General features: G+C 36.3%; 1 protein-coding gene and 1 pseudogene across 1 annotated transcript; both read right to left on the minus strand.

The window, feature by feature from the left end:
• Positions 1-10,628: 10,628 nt before the first annotated feature.
• Positions 10,629-12,672, minus strand: LOC107940849 (L-type lectin-domain containing receptor kinase IX.1-like; annotated as a pseudogene).
• Positions 12,673-19,731: 7,059 nt separating this feature from the next.
• LOC107940846 (L-type lectin-domain containing receptor kinase IX.1) lies at positions 19,732-22,289 on the minus strand. Its single transcript, XM_016874306.2, has one exon. It carries the CDS (start codon positions 21,861-21,863, stop codon positions 19,911-19,913), a length of 1,953 nt encoding a protein of 650 aa, XP_016729795.1. The 5' UTR covers positions 21,864-22,289; the 3' UTR covers positions 19,732-19,910.
• Between the last annotated feature and the right edge of the window lie 583 nt (positions 22,290-22,872).

Consider the following 22,872-nt stretch of genomic DNA (forward strand, 5'->3'; position numbering starts at 1 on the left):
TGGGAGCTCAAGATGATAAATTGTTAGCTTTTCAGGAATCAAATTCATGTTCTCGGTATTCTTTAAATCAATTGGTCCATATGAATTTTATTGGGAAAAATCGGACAACTTGAAACAGACAAAAAGGGTCTAAATTTAGCAATTGAAGAAGGAAGAGGAACGAGTGTTCTAGTGCTGTACAAGGAGTTTATGGTTGGCCATATTTATGATATTCCAATTCTCCCCCATGGTCCAAGTGATAAGATGGTGTGGTTCCATAATGTTCATGGCATCTATACGACCAAATCATCATACTCTTGGTTGCTCCCTAAAAGTATTGGGTATGGTCTGTATATGTTCTTTTGGAAACTCTTTTGGAAGTTGAGAGTCCCTTCCAAAAACTCGTGTTTTTGCATGGCAGATTGGGCACAAATTGCTCCCAAAAAATGTAAAGATCTCAGCCATTAAGTATAATGTCGTTCGAGAATGTTCGAGGTGTAGGGGTGGTGATGAAAGGATGATTCACGCCTTAAGAAATTGCCCTAAAGCTGGAGATCTTATTACGGGTGGTATTGGTAACAGGTTGCTGACTAAAGAGTATGAGCTCTGCATTGATTGGCTCGAAGACTCTATACGCCTTTTAGACAAAAAAGCTTTTGAAGATTTCATTAGTACCCTTTAGAATATTTGGAACAATATAAATAATGCCATTTTGGGGGGTAAGGAGGAAGATGCTCGCGTGATATAGGAAAGAGCCCGCAAGCTCAACGATGATTTTAGATTCATAATTTCTCTCTTCGGCTGATTTTACCTCGAGTCCCTAAAGATTGCAAATGTGAAAAAAAACCCTGGAGGGGTGTTGCTGAAGTGAACGTTGATGCCTCCGTTAAAGAGAATAGAATGGGCTTGGGCATTATCCTTAGAGACTCAGACGACTTTGTACTTTGTGGTAGGGTGATCTTCATTAATAAGACCGCTAACCCCGAGTGGGCAGAATTAGATGCTCTCCTTGTAGGCATTTAACTTACTCAGTCTCTTAATCTTGACAAGGTTATCTTCGAAATGGATTGTGCTTGTATTGTCACCCACCTTTGTAAGCACAAAGATGATATTATAATTTTTGGCTATCACACTAAGAAGGTTCGCGAGATGTTCGACTCTTTCTCGAAGGCTGAAGTCAAATAGGTGAACTAAAGGGGTAATAAAGTAGTTGATTTTCTTTGTAAATGGTCTTTATCTAATTATTGTAACTGGTCGTTTGAGATGGATTATCGTAGTGATATTCACAACTTTGTAATTGTTGATGCAATTTAATTGAGGTAATGGTCTTCAGGCCCTTCCATTGTAAAAAAAAAGGAAGAGGGACGAGCCCACAAGAGTAGCCTAATGAAAACCCAATTGCTGCCTAAATAAGCTAAGTAAGTTGATTTTAATAATTGCAAAATAGCCCTCAAACTTCTTATAAATTCATTCTCAGCCTCCACTTTTTGTGCATTCAATTTCTAGCCACAAGCTAAAAATAGCAAAACCAATTCAACCCTTCTCCCAATTATAAAGGGTCAGCCATGGGAAGGGGGATTGGTTGCTATTTTTAGCTAATTTGAGAAGATGTCTCCCACTATAAAAAGCCCCATTCACCTTCTCATTTCTCATCCCTCACTTCACACATCTCTCTCTCAGACATTTTCTCTCTTTCTCTCTTCTAGTTGCCTTTCAATTCCCTTCTTCCCTTGTCAATTTCTCTTCTTGAAAAAGAGCTTGTATGCCTCTTAGAGTAGAAGTAATTGGGTGTTCATGAAGGCCTTGGATATGCAAAATGAGCAGAAAAGAGAGGAGATGTTGGTCACTAAACTAACTAAAATCATGACAAAGGCAAGCACACCTATCAAATAATAGTTTAGCTATGGTGAGTCGAGAATATCGTATCCACGAGGACTAAATGTACTAGTACTTACTATTTTTCTATTATCTAACCGATAACTTAAAGGGATTTTTTTTAAATCTAAAATTAACTAAACTAATTACTAAGAATGCGACAGAGAATGAATTAGGAAAATAATCGAATTAAACCAATGAGATAGGCAATACCCAGGAAAGAATCCACCTAGACTTTACTTATTATTCTGAATTTGAATTAAACAATTTATTCACTTGCACTTTAATTCGTAGAAATTCAAAAATTATGTTAATATCTCTTTTGAGAATAAGAACAACTGACTCTAGGTTGATTAATTAAAATTTCTTTCTAATTAAAAGCCCTATTATCGTATTAACTCGATCTATGAATTCCCCTATTTGATTTGACTCTAATCCGGCAGATTTATTTCGTCCTATTTCAAGGATTGCATGCAACTTCACTCAATTATGCTAGATCTTCTCTTAAACAGGGACTTTTGCTCTACTGAAATAAGCACATTAGGTGTGAATCAATATCCTAAAAATATTAAAACATGAAATAAGCATACATAATCGAGAACAATAATTAAGTATTTATCATGTAATTTAGAAATCAAATAATAAGATTCATATAGGTTTCATCTTCCCTAGGTATCTAGGGAATTTAGTTCATAATCTGGAATAACATCATCTCAAAGTTAGGAAAACAACAGGACATAAAGAAACCCAATAAAAATTCTAAAGAAATTGAATGGAGATCCTCAATCTTGAAGGAGATCCGCTTCTAAAATGAATCCAATGGCGTTCTTCGAGACATTTCTTCGTTCTTCTCTGTGTGCCCCTTTTAGGTCCTTTTCTACTATGTATTTATAAACTTTAGAATGCTCAGAATCCCTAAAAATTAGTTTTTTCTATGTAAAAGAGGAACAATGTGTGAAATTGACACGGGTTGGCATATGGGCGTGTGCTCAGATCATGTGGAAATTGTCCAGGCCGTGTAGATCTTAAAAACAACTATTTTTGTCCTATTTTGGCCCATTTTTCACTCTTTTTTCTCCCCTATGCTCACCTAAGTATAGAAACATGAATTTAAAGGATTAGGAGCATCAAATTCACTAATTTATATAATAAATCATCCAAAAACACATCAATAATGGGAGTAAAAACATGTTACTTTTATGATTTATCAGGAGAGCACTAGTCTGGCTTCGGAAAACCACCAAGATTTGTTTTTCTAGTTCCCTTCTCCATGTAACAACCTGATGCCATGTGAAATTAGGGTCACATGGCCATATGGATAGACCATGTAACAAAGCTCAGCCCGTGTAGCTTAAGAACATGGTTGTGTGGCCAGATCGTGTAACAACCTACGCCCGTGTAACTTCGGGTCGCACGCCCATGTAACAACCTGTGCCCATATAGACAAACCTGCACCAAAACCAAATGGGCCACATGTGTCATTTGGGGTAGCCGTATTGGACACATGGCTGTGTGGTAGACCATGTCCTAGGCCATATGCACCTAAAATAACTACACAATCAAGTCATTTTTCCTACCAGTGCTTGGGTACCAAACCATACCATTTTCATCTTTTAATACCCATTACAAAACACACCTAATCATGTCAAAATATGTCATATACCATTAGTGCCTAACCAATATGTCCACAATGGCACCTCAATTTATAATTCAAAACAACCAAAAACATACCAATTCATTAACATTAAATGACACTTTCACTATCACTTACTCAAGCAAAATTAACCTTTAAATCAACCTCATGTTTCAAACATCAAATATATCAAAACATATCATACACCTTTCCACATCTAAGCATCAACCAAAAGAATATTACATAACATAACATTTTCCTTAACCATAAGGATATTAAGCATACAATTCAATCCACCTAACAAGTCATTAACAAAGTACCATTACCTTCCCATATATATATACACACACACTTATAAACATAATAACCAAAGCCATAAAGATACAAAATAAACATTATAACCAAAAGACTTCCTAGGTATATGCCAAGACCAAAATGATCATTTCACCAATGTTTGAGTTCAGGATTTCCACTGGATGCTGAGTCAACGATCAAATTGTAAAGTACCTAACCTGCACAAGAAAAACAAAATCGTATGCTAAGTATAACTCAACAGCATTTCTATGAATCGAGCATTAAAAATAAAATACAATACATTTAAATGCTTAATTTAATACTAGATGATGCTATGCAAATATCATATCAAATGCGCAAGTTCAAATATGCATTATTTAATCAAATGCATTTTACTAATACTAATACATGGGAAATTCAATTCATATATCATATTGTACCTAAATCTAGTTTCATATACATACAATGATCATATCAATTATAATTCAATTCATTTCATACATAATCAACACCATTCCTTATTCACATGTCCATCCAATATTTTAGTTTCCATTTCACATTTCATTCCATTCCATAAAATTTGCTATTTCAATAATCCCATTTCAATATCATTTTCCATTTTATAATCATTATCTCAAGTTTACCGTTTACTTCCCCTATTAAAATGACTTGGACTTGGATGGATACATAGATCCAACTACACACCAGTTTAACACCTAGTGCCTCATCGGATAAATCTGAAGTAAGTAGTTGCACCAAACGCTATAAATAAATTTGACACGCAGTGTCTCATTGGTTAAACTGAAATAAATTGGCACCCAGTGCCTCATCGAATCGTAGTCAAAGCAACCCTAAACTCTTTCTATCCTATGGCATGCCATCTATATCTTTAGCCTAATAGTTAATAGGGATTCCATTTCATAATTCACTAGCATCAAATACCTCATTTCAGCTTTATTTTCATCATAAACATATAACTTACATATATCAACATTATATCATCACATTACATACTCAATTTCACATTTCAACAATATAAATTTCATAAATATTCAATTTAGTTCGCAGATAAATCGATCAATTCAATCCAACCCAAATCATTTCATCATCACAATTAACTCACCTCATATTCTTACTGATGCGTCGTTGAGAGCACCAAAAATATCCTATTCCCTGTAAAATAGTAAAAATAACAGTAAAGGGGAAGTAGGGTCGAATCCTCAGGGACCAGATTGTGCGAATGCTCGTTTCTTGAAATCCTGGACAATTTCTTAGCCAAGAAAACCTGCGTTCCTGAAAAATAAAAAATAGAATTAAGAATCTGGAAAAATAAAAACAGAATTTAAAGTGACTTGAAATTGCTAAATTAAATAAATTGCAGAAATTAAAATGAGGAATATAAAAATAAATAGAGTTAGGTAAAGAGAAAGTTTCTTATGTGGCAAGATTTCAGCCTTTGGTTGTCTCGTTTCGCCTTGGGTTCAATCCTTGGCTTTTAAGTAACCATTCTCAAGCAGGATAAGCCAGTTATAATGGAAGAGGACGCCTATGACCACCAGCTCCAAGAATTAGATTTAAAATTTGGCAGAGCCTGACTCTAGCCAATAATCGCTTTTGTGGGACTATCTTCTGCTAGATCATCACTTCCCGACGGCGAATACCACGCCGTTTTGTCTTTTGGATTCACCAACCTCTAACGCAGAAAGCCAACGAACCGACTGTGCAACCTTCCCAAAACGTACAAAGCGGTCGTTCCTTGCACAACTTGAAAAGATCAGGGACATGGATGGAAGCGTCCGTCCCGTATTGCGGAGAAGCGATGAATACCCTGTTGAGAAGGCTAAGCTCGGATTCTAAGCCTCATGAACCTTTTTGGGGAATTTTGACAACCTTCGGCTAGATTGGTTTAGTGGCTCATGATTTTTGGGAAAGAAATAAATATAATATAAATGAGATTTTTCTTGAAGAAAATATGGAGAGAATAAAAAGACAGAGTCTTTGGGAGAGGGAGTGTTTACAGGAAAAAGAGATGTCAAATATGTGTCACTCCATCCCCTATTTATAGTACTAGAAAACCTAGTCTATTCCTAATGAAATTCTAAAAGATAAATACAAATAAATGAAAATAAATCCTAAAATTAAATCTAAATAAAAATCCTTAATAATTATCTTAATATAATTAAAATTAAAATAGAGTCTTGCGCTATAAAATCTCTTCTTTTGCATTTTAGTCCTTGGGTCTTCCATGTTTGCATTTTGGCACCACTTCTCTCTTTCTTTGCATGTTGGCCCATTATATCTTCAAATTCGCACTTTTTTCCTTTAAATTTCCTCTCGCCTCCAATTTAGTCCCTAAAAGATAAAAAACTACAAAATAATCTAAATTAGTAGGATCATACTCAAAATAATCATGCAATTAGCACATAAAATATGTCGTTCTAGAGTATTATCACTTACCATGTATAAGCAGTTCATAATGCAACAATTTACAAAGAGTTCGGATTACAGAAACACAAACAGTAAACTCCAAGCTATTTGTCAACAACGTTGTCTTTTCCTTTCTTTTTCGAAGACTCCGGGTCAACCTTAGCTACGAATTAAAACAAATAGAATAAATTAACAATACACAGCCAAATTTGCATTCAATTGCTAAATTAAACAACTTTTGCATATTATTCAATTTAGTCTTTAAAACTAAGACTAACATGATTTTCACATTTAGCCCCAAACCTAATGCTAAATTTTCTAAAGTCCCTATAGGACTTCCAATTTCTCAATTACATCCCAAATTTTAAATTTTGCACAATTTAGTCTGTATTGTACAAAATCATCAATCAACTTTATTTAGTCTTATTTCACTTCTAACCTTAAAATCTATCAAACTAACACTTCAAACTTCAATTATTTAATAATGGCAACCTCTTCAATCTTAAAAAATACCAAAAAAATACTATATGGGTCATCTAGCTCGATTACCAAGGTTCCAAAAAAATAAAAATTACAAGAAAATGGACTAAACTGACCAACCAATTAAAGCTTGAAACCCCTAAGTCCCTTGGTCATTCGTCCTTCTCCTCCTTCCTTTGCTTTCAAAATATTGTTGCATGAAAAGAGAATGAAAGATTCTCTTTCATTCCACTACATATCATCTTTTTTTTTAGTTTAAGTAACCATTTTATTTTAATGTTATTTTATGTTATTAAAATTTCATAACATTTCTAATCTATTAACACTTAATGTTGTCCACTTTAGTATAGCCATTGGTTTAATTGCTTCAGAAAAAAAACCCTTATTCAAGATCTACCTTATAATTTAATAACAATTGAACTTTTGACCTTTTTATGGTTTAGTCCCTGTACTATAAATAAACATTAATTCGACAAATTTAGTCGACCAAAATTCAACTCACTTCAAAATCCAATTTATGAAATCAAGATTCCGAAGCCATTGACTTTTGGGTCATTACAACTTGTTATGGATAACCTGTATGATTTGTATGGAATTCAACAAGTTTAAAAATGTGTTATGTACTGTGATGTTCAAGGATGGTGGTATGAATACATCTAGTATACATCTGACGAGTACAAGTAATATGATAGAAGTCTGATTGTGCATGTGTGTCTCAAATATATGCTAAGTGCTATGTTCTATTAAGAGTTTGTGTTTGTCTCCGCGGTGTTTTCCAAATGGGTCCGCCGGGACATTAAACACAAATTTTAAAAGGAAAAAGTCCATGGCCATGACACCTCCTGAAAAGGAACTAAAGACTATAATTACCTAAATGGGGTTCTCTACTTGTCCAAGGACGATGATGGGTGAACCTCACATAATGTGAGTTTAGGCAAATCCATATCTTAAACACATCAAAAAAGAATAGTCTTTGTGGCAAATCATGAACGATTAGCCTGTGTGACGAATTTCGAAAAGAATAGCATTTGTGGTAAATCTTTGAAAGAATGGCTTGTATGGCGAATTCTTGAATGAATAGCCCTTGTGGCAAGATTCTGAAAGGAAACGCCTTGGTGGCAGACTCTGAAAGGGCAACCTTCGTGGCGAAGTCTGAAAGAGTGATCTCTAAAGCAGACTCTGAAAGGACATTCTTCGTGGCAAACTTGGAATATGTTGCACATTATCATGAGGCTCTCAACGGCGTACTTAAAGGAAATATTCCTTGTGTGTGTGTATGTGTATGTGTAGATCCAAATTCGATCAATCGAATCAGATTGAGGGTGTTACAAATTTAACATAGATATAAGCTAGAAAGATTAATTGATTTTAATAAGTATGTTTGCATCGGTTAACAAAAGACCAAGTTGCCATGGTATTATCTGTAGCATCATAAACATTGTTTTAATAATTCTAAGTTAATGAATAAAATTAATCTAACACACATGTCAAATTGATTAAACTTGTTAAAGATTTGTTTTCACCTTGTGTTTTAATTTAATTTAATTTAATTTGTTACTTAGTTAATTTTTAGTATAGGTAATAGCTCACTTTCCTCAAAATATTTTTCAATTACCACCAATTTGCTTAAGTTTATATTTCGTAAATATTTGTTTGTACAATCCCTGTAGAGACAATAACTTAATATACTTATCACTTTATTACTTGCTATGATTGTATATACTTGCACATGTTCGTCGTTCCACCTGCTAACTATTAAACTGCTAGTTGACCCACGAGCGTGCGAGATGCAACTGAAACTTGGTGCATACACATTGTGTCTTGTTTGCGTGCTAGTCTTTTGTTTAGGTCCTTGTAGTTTCATTTAGTTAAGAATGAACTTGGTTTGCTTATGTTTTAATGTGTTAAGGTGCTGATTGACATAAGTGCAAGCAAATATTTCAAAATTACAAGGTTATTAGTGGGAGTAATTAAAAGTTTGGTTGTATTTGGTATTGTTTTGAGTATATATGGTGTCTTTTGAGTATATATGGGGTCTTTTTAAAGAAATAAAATACAGCTAAGTTCAGCAACGTTTTTGCTGTTTTTTTTTTGCCCCTTTGTTCTTTGTCTCTTTGAAAACGCCAACAAGAATAACGGAAGGAATGCAAGGAGCTGAAGCAACCCAATAAGCCAGAGAAAGGGCTAGCTATTGCTGGATGAAAATTTTATAGCAGAGGTACTTAATTTATTAAAGCCTCAACTTAACTTTATCGAAACAAACTTTCAAGGCATAGAACATTAATATATATACACACTATCAGAGACAATATTAAACTAATATCGTTATTGCTTTTCCTTCACAGTTCTATCTGCAGTTGGGTTTTAGCTTATGAAACTACCTTGAACAATCAGATAGAGCCATTTTCTCGCAAGTTCAGTTCAACTATGAAAAACTAAAAAAATAAAACTAAAACAGATGACATATAAAACATGAGATAGACAACATTACTCTTTTTTTTGCTTTCAAGTATTTATTTAACCATTTTCAGTCATATCTGATAACTCATTACCCTTAATTTATACCATTACCAAGAAAACAAAAGAAAAGTACAATATACTTTAAAAAACCAAATGTTTATTTTTTGCCTTAAGCGCCAGTGACTTCATTGAAGATCTTCAATACATCTCTTCTAGTGGACAATTCAACATGCTGCATTTTCTTTTTATTAAAAATCAAGACAATTTTACAAATTGCAAGAGAAATATTGTCTATTATGTTCCAATACATCTTTCAATCAATAGTTGCTTCACAAGGCTGTCTTGCTATTTGTTATACTAGTTTTATGTTTAAGATTATTGCATCCCCTGATAGATGAGTCTGTTAACAAGTAAATACAAAACATGCATAATTGTATGTTGCATGTACGGATAGGGTGAAATTCATTAAATTTCATTCACTAAAGCTATTAATTTCCAAGTTTGGAAAATCAACCAACTTGCGATGACTTTTTAGATGGGATCAAGTATTTTTGAATTTAGATGTGTTAACAAGACAATACAAAACATGCATAATTTGATGGGAGCTCAAGTTATGATAGTTTTAGTGAAAACTACACGAGTAAAATTTCTGTATGAGATTATTACGGAAATGACAAGGTTTGGGCTTTTAATTTGAGTTTGGGTTTAATTTGTAGGCTTAATTTTTATTATATATGAGTCCAATATTGTATTTATTAAGTTTTATTATTTAGTTTTGAATCTTTTTAAGTATTTTAAGTTGTTTAGGAGTTTTATGTTTGTTGGTAAAATAAGAAAGTATAGTTTAAAACTACTTATTATTTAGATTAATTAGAGTAAAGGCTTGTTCATTGTTATTAGGGACACAATTGTTTTCATTAATAAAGTTTTTAACTTTGGGGTTTAATTTTTTTTGTGCAAGATTTATTTCGATTTTTCTTCAATGAGTCATGGAAATTAATTTTTCATCCTTCAATTTGTAAAGATTTATTTCTTAGATGATTGATTAGAACATTTAATTGAGTTTGTTGAGATATGATGGATAAATATATAAGGGTTCAATTAGACACTTCTATATTTATCCATCATATCCATCAATTTACTATTCGATCTTCCATTTTATTTTATTTTTTCTAATTTTCGTTGATTTAATTATTATTTTTAATTTATTTTTTGTTCATAAGTTTCTTATTTTAGTTATTTTTGTTTTGGTTTTTTTTTAAATAAAATTGTCTTTTCAGGTAATTCAAAACACAGCTATACGAGAAACCTTTCCTGGTCATTACTAATCATGCATCTAGCAAGATTGTGGCTTGATTCTTATTATTCCACTAAATTTAATGCATCGTTAAAAGTAATTTTGAATATTATTATTCTGAGAACTGATTCTGGTGTTTTTTTTGCATAAACGGAAAATAATCCCAACTCAAAACATATTATTCGATACAATCATATATGTTTTCAAATTGAACAAAAGATGCACGATCCATTGTCCTCAAACTCGGATGTGAACTGGCTCAGCGGCCAATTTGAAGGCTTGATGTGGTTATGGAAGGCTCACTAGAACTGACAGATGCAGTGGGAACATAAACAGGAGTTGGCATTATCCTTGGAAGTTCTGGCAGATCGGTCTCAAAATTCAGGACTTGAATAGCTTGCCTTATTGAAGGCCTCAGACTACTGTCAGGGTGCGCACACCATAATCCAACGATCATCAAACAATCCACCTGGTCCCTGTCAAACTCTGTATTAAGTCTCTCATCAATTGCCAACAGATGCTCTCCGATTTCATACAGATGCCAAATCCAGTGAACCAAACTCGTTTCAGAACCTTGTTTTAAAGGATTAATTGCCTTTCGGCCAGTGGCAATATCTAACGCAACCACTCCAAAGCTAAATACATCAGATTCTTTACTAGCTCTACCTGTGCTTATGTATTCAGGTGCCATGTAACCTAATGTTCCAACCAACCTGGTTGTTTGCCAGCCTAGGTCATGGTCCATAAGCCGAGCCAACCCAAAGTCCCCGAGCTTGACATTAAAGCTTAAATCCAGCATTACATTGCTTGATTTTATATCACGGTGCACCACGCAGTGCTCCCACTCTTCATGGAGATAGAGCATTGCAGAGGCCAAACCCTGAGCAATTTTGTACCTTGAAGTCCAAGTAAGAAGCGTTTTCTTGTCAAAGAGATGAGAATCAAGGCTACCGTTCGGCATGAACTCGTACACAAGTAGAAATTCACCTTTATCATGGTACCAACCCACAAGTTGAACAAGATACCGATGCCTTAACTGGCTAATGATCTTCACCTCGGTTATGTACTCCCTTTTTCCTTGCCTGGAACCTCTTGATATCTTCTTGACAGCAACAGCCATATCTAAATCTGCTAAGTAACCCCTGTAAACAGCACCGAACCCACCTTCACCCAACTTCCTCTCATTGGAGAAGTTGTTGGTTGCTGAAACAAGTTCTTCAAATGTGAACCTTCTTGGTCCGGATCCTCTTTCGAAGTCATCAGTAATTGATGCTACTTTCAATGCCACTCTTCTATTCCTTTCCAGTATCTGTTTCCTTCTCCATAAAATCATAAATGATATCAGGATTCCAGCTAGCAAGACAGCCGCTGAAACCGAAGTGGCAATTATAATTCTAGTCTTTTTTCGCATTCTTTCCACTTGTCTCTTTTATATCCAAACTTGAACTGAATTCCCATGAATGCAGTGTGTGTCCTTCTGAATACATACTTGTAGCAGCTGAAAAACCAACCATAACCCACTCTGGCAAAACCTCCATCAGATTAATTTGATAAGAGAGACTAGAGTTCTCTTTCGGATTGTTGGTCTTTTTGTAGCTCCAGGACATACTCAAATTCTTAGAGGTGGCATTGTAAGTAATCAGTACATCCGCAGGATCTCCACTGTGAAAGCTAGCATTCCAAGGTGTATAGACAGCTGAAGCAATGGAGTTCTTGTTTATCCCCACATGCTGAACTGGAGGATCCCATTCAGGGTTTGGAAAAGTATCAAATTCAACAAGAACTATTTAGTTCGTAGATGAATCAGAGGTTGTAGTATTAAACAGGCCTAAAAAGCCACCAGCTGAGTTTGGTGGGATTTGAGATCCAGCAGGAGCAAGGAAGAATGCAACCCCATGGCCAGAATTTGATGAACCCTGGGTGTCAATGGTGACTGTGAAACGGGAGGTGAAGTCGGACATCTTCCCAGTGTTAGAGTCCCAAAGCCTCACCCTCTCACCATATGTAGCCCAACCAACACGACAAAGATAATTGAGCTTGTTAAATTCAATCTCTCCAACTGAAGCTGTTGCATCTCCCTGATAGAAAATGTCATTTGCATTAGGGTCGAACCGAGGAATGTGAAAGTTGATTGAACTGGCTAAAGGAACAAGCAAGAGCCAATAAAAAAAGGGTAAAACAAGTATGTTATAAAAGGATCTCGGCATGTTAGTATGTCGAGGGCATTCAACAGTGCTACTCCTGAAACTGGCAAGCTTGTCTATCAATGATAATTATAGGATTACCTTACATCTTGATTCTCAAGGCTCGGGTCAACTACATAACTTATAGCAGACAAGGATAATCATTTCCCAGAAAAATATAAAAAAAATTGCACGTTTTTGTTGAAAGCTGGACTGCAATGCAACATGGAGCCAGAAGCATGCTACTGTCGAGACCAGCAGCTATCAAGCTCAGCTCATTTTGCTTGGCGCGCACAAATGGTTTTTGGACCAAATGAAGCAACTTACACTGTTGTTTTGTTTTGATGTAATTTACTTCAGTTTGATTGTAACTAGCTTTAATAGTTAGCAGGATTAAGTTAGTGATTAGATAGCTGATGTAAAAGCTGATATGGCAGCTCATTTTGTATTTGACTTTAACTTACATTGGTTGTAAATTAGTGGAGGTAGTTAGATTAGTAGGTAACTATCAAATGAACAAATTGTAACTCCTTTTTATTTTCAAATTTTGAATGAAAAAAGGTAATGTTCAGTTACAATTCTTGCTGTACATTCAAGTTTCTTGCTTGCTGCTCTGCTTGTTTTCTTTTTTTCTGCTTCGATTACTCGTGCTTCTGCTTGCAAATCTCTTTGTTGCTGCTGCCATTGTTCCAACAAATGGTATCATGAGCCCAAGTCTTTGAGGGGCCTTTGCTTGCATTCTGTTGATTTCAATTTAAAATCTACAGCAAAGCTTAAAACTAAAAAGGATCGAAGCACTTAAACTCAGTCTAGCAAGATGAGTTTCACTCCACCACCTCCACCAGTGTTCACTGGAGAAAACTATCACATTTGGATAGTTTAAATGAAGACTTATCTTCAAGCACATGATCTTTGGAGTGTGATTGAGAATGATGCTGAACCACCTCCATTGAGAGCCAATCCCACCATTGCACAGATGAGGCAGCATGTTCAGGAGCGAGCCAAAAAGCATAAGGCTATGGCCTGCTTGCAAAATGGAGTCTCTGATGTGATATTCACTCGCATCATGGCCTGTGACTCACCAAAATAGGCCTGGGAGAAGCTGAAGGAGGAGTTCATGGGGACTGACAAGACAAGGCAACAGCAAGTGATCAACCTTAGGAGAGATTTTGAAAATTTGAGGATGAAGGAGTCTGAGACCATCAAGTAGTACTCAGACAAGATAATGGCCATTGTCAACAGCATTAGGCTCCTGGGAGTGGACTTCACAGAGAGTAGAGTTGTTGAAAAGGTTATTACAACTCTCCCTGAGAAATTTGAGTCTAAAATCTCTTCACTTGAGGACTCGAGGGACTTATCAGCCATTTTATTGTCTGAGCTGATAAACTCCCTGTATGCACTTGAGCAAAGGAGGGCAAATAGGTAGGAGGAGAATCCTGAAGCTGCTTTCCAGGCTAAAGCCAGTGAAGGCTCAAGCATGAGTGCAAAAGGCAAGAAGCCTTGGCACAATAGAAAGGCCAAGTCAGGAAGAGATGAAGCAAAAAGGGTGTTTCCACCATGTGTTCACTGCAAGAAGACAACACATTCAGAAAAATATTGCTGGTTTAGGCCAGATATTCAGTGCAGAAAGTGCAAGCAGTTTGGTCATGTAGAGAAGGTGTGCAAAGGCAAACCAAGGGAGGCTGCTCTACAACAAGCTAGACCAGCTGAGGACATGCAAGCTCAGGAGGAGCATGTGTTTACAGCAACCTGTTTTGTTGGCACAACAAAGACCAACAATGATTGGCTACTAGACAGTGGCTGCTCACACCATATGGCAGCAGATGAGAAGTTGTTCAAGGGCTTAGACAGAAGCTTCCACTCTAGGATCAGAATTGGAGATGGCAAGCTGATTGAGGCTAAGGGCAAGGGCAGTGTGCTGGTTAGCACTGGTTCAGGTAACAAGCTGATCTCAGATGTGCTTTTTGTACCTGACTTAAACCAGAATTTGCTTAGTGTAGGCCAATTAGTTGAAAAGGGCTATACATTGGTTTTTAAGGATGGTTGCTGTACTGTTCAAGACATGAATGGTCTAGAGTTAATCTTAGTCTCCATGACCGATAGATGCTTCATGCTGGATGTTAGCCAAGTAGAAAGAAAGGCATACACCAGCCTTGCTGACAGCACTGACTTGTGGCATAGGAGACTAGGCCATGCCAATTTCAGATCGCTTGATCTGCTACATAGGCTGAATTTGGTTGATTGCATTTCAAAAGTTGAGGTTAGTGGGAATGTTTGTGAGGTTTGTCAGCTTGGTAAGCAGGCTAGACTGCCTTTTCCTGCTGACAGTGCTTGGAGAGCTCAAAACAAGCTCGAATTGGTGCACTCTGATGTTTGTGGTCCTATGAGAACACCTTCAATCAGTGAGAACAGGTACTTTGCCCTGTTTATAGATGATTTGACAAGGTTGTGCTGGGTCTACTTCTTGAGGCAAAAGTCAGAAGTGTTTGAAGCCTTCTGTAAATTCAAGGCTTATGCTGAAAATCAGTCAGGCTGCAAAATTAGAGCTTTGAGGACTGATAGTGGCTCTGAATATGTGTTTGAGAGATTTCAAAAGCTTTGTGACAGTGATGGGATTCATCATCAGCTCACAACTGTCTATACTCCTCAACAGAATGGAGTCTGTGAGAGGAAGAATAGGACAGTGCTGAACATGGCCAGGTGCCTCTTGTTTCAAGGCAAGCTTCCAAGTCAGTTTTGGGCTGAGGCAGTTAACACCTCAGTGTATCTACTCAATAGACTGCCAACTAGAGCAGTCAAGGATAAGACTCCTTATGAGGCTTGGCATAGAGTTAAACCTGTAGTAACACACTTGAAAGTGTTTGGTTGTGTGTGTTATGCTCTTGTTCCAGTGGAAAAGAGAACCAAGCTCGAGAGCAGGGCCACTCCAGGAATCTTTGTTGGCTATAGTAGCAACAAGAAGGGCTATAGAGTTTATGATCCTATAGCAAAGAAAGTCTTAGTCAGCAGGGATGTAAAATTTGATGAAGAAAAGGTGTGGAATTGGAATAGTGCTGAAGCTAACATGTTTGAAATGGATCAGTTGGACTTGGTTGCTGAGCCTACAGAAGAGGAATCAAGTGAAGATGCTGTAGATGACACACCAGTGAGGGGCACCAGAACTTTGGCTGATGTCTATCAGAGGTGCAATGTTGCTGTGATTGAGCCCTCAGACTTTGAAGAGGTTGCCAAGGACAGAAGCTGGATGGAAGCTATGGAAGCTGAGCTGGAAATGATCAATAAAAATGAAACATGGGAGTTGGTGAGTAGACCAGAAAATAAGAAGGTTATTGGGGTTAAATGGGTGTACCGGACCAAGTACAATGCTGATGGCTCACTGAACAAGCACAAGGCCAGGCTTGTGGTGAAGGGTTACAGTCAGCAGTATGGTGTGGACTTCTTGGAGACTTTTGCTCCAGTGGCAAGACTGGACACAATCAAGCTACTGTTTGCTTTAGCAGCTCAGAAGCAGTGGAAAGTTCACCAATTGGATGTCAAATCTGCATTCCTGAATGGTTTTCTCAAGGAGGAGATCTTCATTGAGCAACCTAAAGGTTTTGAAGTTGCTGGACATGAAGACAAAGTGTACAAGTTAAGAAAGGCCCTCTATGGCCTGAAACAGGCACCAAGGGCCTGGTATGACAGAGTTGATGCTTATCTGACCAAGCTTGGATTTGTGAAGAGCCTTAGTGAACCTACTCTGTATGTTAAGAGGTCAGAATTTGAAACCTTGCTGATTGTCTCCTTGTATGTGGATGACTTGTTAGTGACAGGGAGCAAAGTTGAGCTCATTGATGAGTTCAAGATTCAAATGCAGCAAGTGTTTGAGATGACAGATTTAGGGGTCATGACTTACTTCCTTGGCATGGAAGTTCACCAGTCTGATCGGGGCATCTTCATCAGCCAACAAACATTTGCCTTAAAGATTCTTGGCAAATTTTGCATGCAAAATTGTAAAGCAGTAAGTACACCAGTGGCACAGGGTGAAAAATTAACCAGCAATGGTGATCAGCAAAGGGTTAATGAGAAGCATTATCGAAGCCTAGTTGGTTGTCTGTTGTATCTAACAGCAACCAGGCCAGACATCATGTTTGGTGTTAGCCTGTTATCGAGATTCATGCATTGTTGCAATGAGGCACATTTGAAAGCTGCAAAAAGGGTCCTTAGATACATCAAAGGCACAGCTAACTTTGGTGTAATGTTTGAAAGTGGGAAGGAACTGAAATTAGAAGGTTACTCTGATAGTGATTGGGCAGGATCCCTCGATGACATGAAGAGTACCTCTGGATACTTCTTCACACTTGGATCGGGCATGTTTTGTTGGAGTTCAAAGAAGCAACAAACTGTTGCTCAGTCCACAGCTGAAGCAGAGTACATTGCTGCAGCAGGAACAGTTAATCAGGCCATTTGGCTAAGGAAGCTGCTTCATGACATTAATGAAACTCAAGATGAAGCAACTGAAATTTGGGTGGATAATCAGTCTGCAGTTGCGATAGCCAAGAACCCTGTGTTCCATGGTAAGACTAAGCATTTTAAAATCAAACTGCATTTTGTTAGAGAGGCTGAACAAGCAAAGGAAGTCAGCCTTGTGCATTGCAGCTCAGGGGCACAATTGGCTGACATAATGACCAAGCCTTTAGGGGCTGCTCGATTTGAATCTTTGAGAAGTGCAATTGGAATGTGTTGCATACAGTCCAAGGAGGAGTGTTGAAAGCTGGACTGCAATGCAACATGGAGCCAGAAGCATGCTACTGTCGAGACCAGCAGCTATCAAGCTCAGCTCATTTTGCTTGGCGCGCACAAATGGTTTTTGGACCAAATGAAGCAACTGACATTGCTGTTTTGTTTTGATGTAATTTAGTTCAGTTTGATTGTAACTAGCTTTAATAGTTAGCAGGATTAAGTTAGTGATTAGATAGCTGATGTAAAAGCTGATATGGCAGCTCATTTTGTATTTGACTTTAACTTACATTGGTTGTAAATTAGTGGAGGCAGTTAGATTAGTAGGTAACTATCAAATGAACAAATTGTAACTCCTTTTTATTTTCAAATTTTGAATGAAAAAAGGTAATGTTCAGTTACAATTCTTGCTGTACATTCAAGTTTCTTGCTTGCTGCTCTGCTTGTTTTCTTTTTTTCTGCTTCGATTACTCGTGCTTCTGCTTGCAAATCTCTTTGTTGCTGCTGCCATTGTTCCAACAGTTTTTCGCCGGCAAAGAAGAGTCAACCTTAAATTGAAGTAACAACGCCAACGACCAGTTAGTGAGTTTAGTCTGCAACAAGACATGTTTAAGTTGGAATCTATATAATAAAAGTGAGCTTCTATATATAAACTATATCGACTTAAACATTCTGATTTGAGTCTCTTTTTCTAAGACAGTTGAGGAGTAGAAGAAAAATATATGGTCAATCTTAGGTAGCTGGCATCGGAATTGAAGACGAAATTCTTACATTGTTTTTTAATGAGATTGAACTCAATGAGTGTCAATTAAAGACTTGGAACATAAATTTTTTATCATTATACTTCTTGTTCAATTGACTTATATTTTTTTTCTAATTAAGAAAAAAAAAAGGGACTTGCCAACTAAGCATCAGCTTGGATAATTGAATACTTATTAGAGGTTACGATTTCAAGTTGATAAACTAAGACAATATTCAGGTTTAGATTAATGTCATTCCTAGTTTAAACATGAAATCTCTATCTTCATAATTGTTTGAAGAATTATTTTAAATAAAGTCAAAACAGCAATGATTCAGGTTCACCACTAAATCATTAGAATAGTCCCAACTCTTCACCATAATGAAACTTGTCCCTCTCTCCCCAGTCTTTAAAGAAATTCAAAAATAATTTGCAAATGAAACGCCAGGACAGAACAGCTTCAATGGAATCTATAATCTGTCGATGTATTGCACAAATAAAAGACATCTGAAAGTATCTTCCTTTTGGCCAATTATAAAGATCAATCAATTGACTTTCATTACATGGAGAATCCTAGTAATAATATATTGGTCTTGGTACACCTAACCCTCCAGTTCAAATTGCCTATGTTTCAATCTTGCTGCCATACCTTCATTGCGTAATTTAAAAAAAGTAGAACCAAAAATTTCTTAAGCTTCAATTTTACGTGGGAGTGGTTCAAAACTAGGCAACAAGTCAACTACAGGTAACCATCTTAGAAGGCATGATTATAAAAGCTTACTCGGCCTGGAAATTAAAATATCTCCTTTCAATATCGAGTCATCAATTCATTAATAACAATATAAAAAGGGAAATAGAGTCATCCGTATATTTTTATTTCCCAAGGTATTTTAAAGTCAAAAGTCTCATGCTTATGACAAACAAGGATATATATATTTTTTAACATAATTTTATACCAACATAAAAAAGTTATTATAAAAAGTATCTGTCAATAATTTATGTGTTAAATAAAATAATATAAACTTATTATATATGTCCAAAAGGATAATAACCTTAAACCAAGATAAGAGTAGGGCATTGAAACCAAAGTTTTCTTCCCGTCTTTGCTGCCAAGGAAACACTTTTTTAAGGTTCAATTTCCTGTATAATATAAATATCTTCATTTCTAGGTTTGACTTTAATCATAATTTTATAAGGGTAAGACAGCTACTTTGTAATATTTTAGTAATATTGATGAATATATTAATTTTTGTAAGTGTAACTTTCCCTTGATAAGCAAGGCAAGAGAAAGGTTAATTTAAAGAATAAACCCAACTTATTTGTCATATTTTGATTCAACTCAGGTATATGTATGCAAATTAGAAGTTAGAATTGAGTGGATCTAGTTGATTTTGGATCACATTAATAGATTAATTTAACACGAATTTATAATTTTCAATTTTTTCAGTTTTAGATCATTTTTATTTTGAGTCGTTCAAGTTATTTTTTATGCTCATTTCAAGTTATTTTTTTTTATAATTTCGGGTTCAAATCAAATCGTGTTTGAGTCATTTCGAGGCTGTCTAAATGGTGATCAACTTTTTTTCATTTTCTTGCCTTAGAACTCAATATATGAACCAAAATTTATCTGTGACCAGCAAAGACATTCAAGACAAACATGTTAATCTATCTTTATTACAGAACGAAAAGGGTTAAGCTACAGTCGGATGGAACTAAATTCTTCTCAGTAACTATACAAGTGTTTATACATCAACATGAGATGTCAAAACTAAAAAGAAAAGGAAAATGAAACTAGAAGCACATCCAGATGAAGGCAAATCATGTTTAACGCCCCAAATTCATGCTTGAATATGTTACTGAAGGCTCGGAGGAGGAGGAGACTGATGGTAAAGATACTTGATATGTAGGAACAGGCATCTTGACTGGAAGATTTGGCAACGGTGACTCCAAATAAAGAACTTGAATTGCTTGCCTGATTGATGGCCTTGAATTACAGTCTGGGTGAGCACACCACAGTCCAACAATCATCAAAGACTCCACTTGTTTCTCATCAAATTCCTTGCCCAACTTGTCGTCAACAGCCAAAATTAGCTCTCCTGTCCCATAAAGACCCCAAATCCACTCAACCAATCCCATGTCAGATTTTCTTCCAGGATCAACAGATTTCCTTCCAGTTGCAATTTCTAAAAGGACTACCCCAAAGCTATAAACATCTGACTCCTTACTAGCCCTACCTGTGCTTATGTACTCTGGAGCCAAGTAGCCTAAAGTTCCAGCCAATCCAGTTGTTTTAGGACCTAGCTCATGGTCCATTAGTTTAGCCAATCCGAAGTCACCAAGCTTGACATTGAAACTAGAATCAAGCATTACATTGCTTGATTTAATGTCTCGATGCACCACACACTGCTCCCACTCTTCATGAAGATACAGAAGTGCAGATGCCAATCCAAGCGATATTCTGTACCTCGCAGACCATTTCAGTGGACTTCTCCTACCAAAGAGGTGGGAATCAAGGCTGCCATTTGGCATGAATTCATAGACAAGTATGAAATCATTTTTATCATGGCACCAACCAATTAGTTGCACCAGATTCCTGTGTCTCAATTGGCTAATCACCTTCACTTCAGTTACATACTCTTTTCTCCCTTGTTTGGACCCACTTGAAATCCTTTTAACAGCAACCTCCACATTCAGATCATTCAGGTAACCCCTATAAACTGCACCAAAGCCTCCCTCACCCAACTTTCTTTGCTCCGAGAAGTTATTCGTAGCTGAGGCAAGATCAGTATAAGAAAACCTTCTTGGTCCAGCTCCTCGTTCAAGATCATCATTCATTGATGTCAAGTTTGTTCTTTCTGATGTTCTTTTCGCATGCTTCTTCCTCCTCCAAATTATAAAAGCTATAATAGTCCCAGCTATCAGAACACCCACAGGAACTACAATACTAACAACTATTCTAACATTTCTTGCTTTGTTGCCGCTTGTATCCTCTGCCACAGTTAAACTTGAATCGAATTCCCAATATTGGAGTATATGCCTCTCTACGTACTGACCTGTAGCAGCAGAAAATCCGACCATGACCCACTCTGGTAAAACCGTCATCAGATCGATTTGATATGAAAGACTAGAATTCTCTCGAGGATTATTGGTCTTTTGATAGCTCCAAGAGACACTTAAGTTCTTAGTAGTAGCGTTGTAGCTAATGACTACATCTGCCGTATCTCCACTATGAAAGCTAGCATTCCATCTGGTATAATTTGCTGAAGAAATTGAGTTTTCGTTTATCCCAACATGACTACCAATACCAGTTGGATCCCATTCAGGATTTTCAAACGTGTCGAACTCAACGAGAACGATTTGGTTCTGAGATGAATCGCTGGTTGTTGTATTAAATAATCCCAAAAAGCCACCAGCTGAATTTGGTGGGATTTGAGAGCCAACAGGAGCGAGAAAGAAGACAAGTCCATGACCATAATCTGAACCTTGAATAGATATGTAAAAGGAGAAGCGCGTACTGAAGTCGGTGAGCCTTCCTGTGCTTGAGTCCCAAATTGGCACCTTCTCAGCATATGTTGCCCATCCAACTCGGTTTATATAATTGATCAGGTTAAACTCAATGGCTCCAACGGAAGGTTTTGCATCACCTTGATAGAGAATGTTGCTTGCATTTGAATCAAAGCGAGATATCTGGAAATTTAGTGAATTGACAAAGGGGAGAGTGAAAAGAAATGGAATCAGAAGCGATGATTGAAGCAAGTCGATGAACCCAATCGCCATGGAAATAGAGAAGCAAGGAGATATTGCAGTCAGACAGCATATAAAAGAGAAGTTGAACCAATAGAATCCGCAAATGAAGTAAATAAAAAATAGTGAACTTGATGCTGAAGTTTTCAATGACCAGCTTTATATTATGCATGAAGGAAGCTTCAATAAAGATTTTCCTGAATCATAAATATATATAGAAAAGTTGAATTTGTGAACCTATTAGAATGGCATATAAGTAAACCTATTAGAATATATATCTCTCTTCCAAAGGAAAAGTTGAATTTAAGGAAAACTGTGTCTTACAAAATCATAGTCATTTTTTGACTGAGGATTTTATTCAGCAACAAAATTTTCTAATAATCTTCCTCCATTAAATAAAACAAAAATTTATGAGATTAACAAGGATACTTTGGTGATGAAATCTCAGTTGATGATATAAGGATATGTTGTGTGAAAAAATGTATAAGGACATTTACTGACTCAGGGATGAAGAGATCACCATTTTTAATAGCCTTCCACCTCTTCCCCATTACTGCTGCAATCCTGAAACAAGCGGCGATTCCATGGCTTTTGTTTAGAAGTAACTCAAATTTTTTGATTAATTACGAAAATGGCCCTACTTAAAAATAAAAATTTTATATGGTTTTTTAAGTTTATTGTTTTTTAAAAAAATAAAAAAAATGAGATTCTTATATTTTTAAGGGTTATTTATATTTAATTTTAAAAGAGGATAAAGCTAACATGTAAATAAACTAAAAATTTGAAAATCATTTAATTTGGAGCCGTTATTATCTCATGTTTCATCTTTTTTCAGCTAATCTAAAAGGGGTAATTGATGGTGGTGGTGACATCATTGGAATGGCAGCACCAGTGTGCACTATAGCAAATTAATCATTTTTATAGAAAATTTTTTACTTGGGTAATTTATGTAATTAATCAATTCTTTTACGTCAGTTTCGAAAAAAAAACATTGTACAAGCTCAATTTAACTCGAAGCCAATAGGTAGAACCTAAACCCAAA

This window comes from Gossypium hirsutum, chromosome A11, assembly GCF_007990345.1.
Source record: "Gossypium hirsutum isolate 1008001.06 chromosome A11, Gossypium_hirsutum_v2.1, whole genome shotgun sequence".
Taxonomy (NCBI): Eukaryota; Viridiplantae; Streptophyta; class Magnoliopsida; order Malvales; family Malvaceae; genus Gossypium; species Gossypium hirsutum.